General features: G+C 45.2%; 1 protein-coding gene across 1 annotated transcript; it reads left to right on the forward strand.

Moving 5' to 3' along the window:
• Window positions 1-250: 250 nt before the first annotated feature.
• On the forward strand, window positions 251-1195 carry LOC105453027. Its single transcript, XM_011694682.1, has 2 exons — window positions 251-483; window positions 1013-1195. The coding sequence occupies exons 1-2, from the start codon at window positions 251-253 to the stop codon at window positions 1092-1094; spliced, it is 315 nt and encodes a 104-aa protein (XP_011692984.1). The 3' UTR covers window positions 1095-1195.
• Window positions 1196-5155: the final 3960 nt, after the last annotated feature.

Raw genomic sequence — 5155 nt, forward strand, 5'->3', positions numbered from 1 at the left:
TCATTATCGCGAAATTCAATTAGAGATAGTTTAAACGGTTCAAGATCGCAATTAAGTGACCGATCGAGAAGCTCGTCCACCGCTCCTCCGCCGCGTAAATCCCATTGGGGAATTTATTAGTTTTAAAACGTCCGTGGAGTCTCTTCGGGATATATGGATCCGAACGGATCGCGCTCTCACGCTCGCTCGCCCGCTCGCCTCAACGGAGTAAATTAATAGCGTTATTTATGAAGCGAAGGACCACACCGCCATGCGCCCGGGTACTTTATTACCAGAAGGTTTTTGCGGATTGAAACAACCGAAGCCTTTGTACACGGCAGCACACGTCGCAAGAAGCATCGGTATAAATTTCTGGTCAGGCGCGCGCAACGACCACGTCCTCGTAATCCTGTTGTACAATCCTGGCAATAGCTTCTCCTTAACAGGGACAAGAAAACCTGCTGGGACGTACGGCCGGGATCGTCGCAGTGCGATCTATGAAATGTAATAGCACCGTCGCCGCACAAGCGGTATTAAATTTCAGGGGATTTCATTTGTCACCGGAGGTGGCGACAAAACAGGTTCATCGGGCGAGGGCGACAAACTGGGTCAAGCCACTGGGTATTTCTAGCGTTATTGACAGAGGGAAACATTTTTCAATGGAATTCCAATGGTAGCGCATTATTTAAACGTACCCTCAAAAGCGTCGATTATTATGTAATACGAGGATTCGCGTCTCAGTCGGGACGAAGTAATCGTTCATATGATTTTAGCACAATTTATACGATTTTAAAATCAGTTGCTCACAAAAATGGGTCTCTCGCGAAATGGCCCCCACGTGGAAAATTGAATTTTATTTAACGTCCGTGGGTGGTGGATCGCGCGGATTGCAATTGGAAAACTGCCAGATTGCATCTCTGTGAATGAGTCGCCCTCAGGAACCGGGTACAAACGTTGTACCGCTCCGAGTGCCAGATGTACCGAACCCCGGGCCGCAAACTGATTGAATAAATATATTTAATCTCCGCTGTAGATCGGCGAATGTGTTCCACGGATTGGAAAGCATCGATACCGTTCGAGCAAATGGCCGACAAATAATAACCAAGGAATTTTAGTATCGCGACACAAAAAACAACAGACACACTCCAGTATCCGGCGGGAGCAATTTAGATTTCGTTCATGTATCTCGCAATGAAAAGGAAATAGTATTCCTCCGATATTCCGAGAGGGAAAAAATATTAAATTATTAAAATTGTTTAATAATGTAACTTTTATAATTTAATCCTCAAACATATACATAATCGTACAAAAGATTGAGGATCGTAATCCAAAGTTATCTAGAAACAATCAAATTTATTTACAATGTTTCCAACTTGAAACGCGAACGATGGAGGAATTTGCGCGAGTACGAGCGACCGAGTCTCCTCTCGAACCCGGTTCGGATAAAATCCGGACCTGGCGAGCGGCTGATTTTCCAGTGGACTCGACACATCGATCACGTGCTCGCCTAATAGCAGCACGTGTTGGTGATTACGCTCGGGGGACTGTCGCTAGATCGGGTCTAGGTAATTACCCGAAGCACCACCAGAGTCCCATACCCCACCATCCTTCAAAACCTGGGCTACGTCCCTTTCGGCCTTCCGATGCGTTGCACCCTCTGCACGCCGAATTCTCCGCGCGCGTCCCCGTCGATGGTACCAACACGATTGATTGGTTAACATGTCTAGTTCACCTCCAGTCTGGCCTTGATTATCTATCTCTCAACCCTGTCCGCAGCTTATCGGACCCTCAAACCATTTTCTCCTTCCGCTCCGCTGGTTCCCTGCTACCCACTCCGCTATGCACCGTATCATTCAAATTGCCGTATTAAATCCCCTCTTTCGACCACGTTGCAATCTTTCCTCTCCTGCCGCGCGCCGGTGTGTCATATCGGGGTAAAAGTCGCGCGTTTTACGTGCACCCACGTAATTGAACTACCCCTCCATAACCCGTCGGCCACCAGCGCGCCACGATGGCCACTTCTTCATTCGCTCCTAACAACAGTCTACGTCAAATTCTTTTTTTTTTTTTGCGGTAATTTACTAAATCTCCTGAACGAAATTATCCGTCCGTCGTTTCTTTAATATTGCTCTCGGGGCTCGGGGGAAATATAGTTTTCAATCTGTGTATTTAAACTCTCGTAACTGTAGACCAAAGTTTCCTGTTGATAGCAAATTAATAACGTTTTCTGTTGTTTCGCGGCAAAATTTCACAAAGTATATTTCCAACATAGTCGAACAATATACGACAGATATTATACATAATGATACGTTTGAATTATTTTTACTCGATATACATCATGATTATCACACGATTTATTTTTATATATATTATAACTAATTAATAAATGTTTATAATTGTGCCCGTTTTTATATATTAAGACATGTGCAGTGTATAAGCGAGCTCGATCAGTTTAATCTTTTCTTGCCGACCGCAGGACCTTAGGGACGTTGAGGGACGCGGGTTTATTTCCCAGGAGGGACGCAGGCTTTTTTTCGCAGTCCGACTGCCGCTATTACCCCGGCATAAGGGCGGCGACCTCTCTAGTGGCCAAAAATTTCGAGATCGCAAACTTTTATCGTAAACTTTGATGGGATTTCTATCGAGGCGACGCGAAACGTATTTCGCACAATCGTAAACCGTTTCTTGCGTAACGCCTTTCCAAACTTTAAAAGAAGATTCTGTTGCGTACTTCCACATTGAAGGCATCCGCGACGCTCTATACATTTTGAATGTATATAGAATGTTATTAGTATAACGAAATGAGAGAAGAGAAAGAATGCAGCTTTTTAGTTTACAATTTCCTCGAATTTTCCGATTAAACATGAAAAAGGTTTGACTAACAAACAACGAGATAAATCGTGAAATATAGATCGCAGTCTTTTCGCGAATATCCTCAGCGTGGAATTTCCGATATTCAATCTCACCGCAAAGAAAAGTTTTGTCACTCGACAGGTGGGAAACACTCTTCAAACCATTCTGAAGTGCGACGGAAAATGATACGCCAAGTCGTGCCTGTCGATGCCTCGTGAAAGAGGGTCGAAACATCGTCGCGATTCTTCTCGCGTCCCCCTATCGCGCTTCAGGTGCTAAAGAGAAGCTCGGCTTCGCACGCCGGCTTCTCAACGTAACGTCGCAACGTACGGTAGAGTATAGCTGCGTGCATGAACTGCTATTGAGGCGCGAGAAAGATATAATGCTCACCACTTAAGCGGAGTTGCCTTGTGGCCAGACAGTCGGAAGGGTGTCTGGTGTCTCGAGAGCCCTCCTCTCGTCGCTGCATCGTACCACGCGGATGCACCCTCGCACGATTTGCTAAAAAAAAAAAAAAAGAAAAAAACTCGCGTTCTTCCGCGCACTTATGCATATGCATGCGCGAGTGCATTTGCGGTGTATCACGCAATATCGAGGAAATCTGTTGCGAAACTCGGACAATGACGGCATTCCACGTAAAGTCGCGTACAGAGTTGTAATTAATTGTGTGTTAGCAAACACACGAGTTTATATTATATTCATGTATGTTATTACATAAACATAATATAAACAAATATATATATATATATTTTGGTCTACGTCAAATCTAAAATACAACGATCGATAAGCTATCGTGAGTCTCACACACATGATACGTTCGTACATATTATAGTATGAGGTATTTTATTGCAAAAGCGGAAGCGAAACACGAAAACGAATACTTGTGGCCGTGCCGACGCGTATTTCATAGTGTATCCGCTCGTAAAACCCTCGAAAACTAATTTGAAAAGTGTTCCGGCCTTTTTCAATGCTCCAACTTTTACGCGTCTCCCTTAAATATGTAATAAAGGCACGTATGTACTTTCACTTTGGCGCCCCCTCTCCCCGTAAATCCATAACGATCGTTATGCATAGCCCATCGCCGAAAGTACATTATCCTTAAATAAGGAAGGGACGAGGGACTTCGATCCGCTGTATGCCTGTCTCAAGACCACATCATTGGTGGAACGACGACGGTACGCACTCGAGACGTCTCATTTCGAGGTTGAAAAGCGCCGGTGGATTACCTTTACGAAATATATACGCGAGGATTTTACGAACTGCTGCGATCCCTGTCGAGGGACGTGGGGGATATAATCTCTTATACTTCGCATTCTAAAAAATAGCTGCAGGCTTTCACCAAGTCAACAAAAGAGAGAGAGAGAGAGAGAGAGAGAGAGAGAGAAAGAGAGAAAGGAATAGTATGTTCTTGATCTTCAGTCCTAACGATTCTAATCCTGGGAGCATGCAAACTATAAATTAGGGTGTCTTAGAGGGCGCAAAATGCTCTATCGGATTTGCAAATATACATATATAGGGGTGACAATGAATGATACCCACGAACTTTTCAGAATGGTGGAGGGTGCGAAAATAGAAATTTTCAGATAAGGCATCTCGCGGGCCTTGAAAGTTCGTCAGTGTCACGCGTTTTCAACCCGCGATATGAGAACGGGGACGAGAGAGCGAGGAGCACAGGCTGGAAATAGCGGCGGCAACAGGGAGAGCCTGGAATTTCGCAAAATTTAAGCCTGCCGACATCCATCACTGCGCACGACAGTCCTCCCGTCGCTTCAACGTCAGCCGGCGTCGCTCTTTTTGGGTCTGCCAGAGCGCACGAGTCGGTACATGCATGCATACGTGAAGCCGCAATAGCTGTAACACGACGTAAAATCCGTCGCTTGTCGCACGCCCGGAAAATTGTGGCGCGAGGCGCGAGGCGACAATGTCGTTTGATCTTAAGCCGATAACGGGCTAACGACATGGTACGTTATTATCTTCAAAGCTCGCATTACTTCGCATTCGACTTGCATTATTATCTTTTGGTCTTTAAAATAGATCGAATCACATCTATTCTTCTTGCCTTCCGTTCTTCGGATCGAGGAAAGTTACCCTCGCTGTTTTAATGAATGGAAAGATGATACGAGAACCATCGAGTACCGCGCGTCGCACAAAGCTCCGCGGGAAAAGAGATACACACGCCACTCGCCATAAAGCCTATTACGTTCTTTTATAAATATAGCCACTACGGGCAGGTCGATTGCAACTGACAGTCAAATTACAAAAGCGCGTATTACATTTTACGTCGGCTTTCAACCTGATACGCACCGTCGGATTATACCGACGT

This window comes from Wasmannia auropunctata, unplaced genomic scaffold (genome assembly GCF_000956235.1).
Source record: "Wasmannia auropunctata unplaced genomic scaffold, wasmannia.A_1.0 LD336023.1, whole genome shotgun sequence".
Classification (NCBI taxonomy): domain Eukaryota; kingdom Metazoa; phylum Arthropoda; class Insecta; order Hymenoptera; family Formicidae; genus Wasmannia; species Wasmannia auropunctata.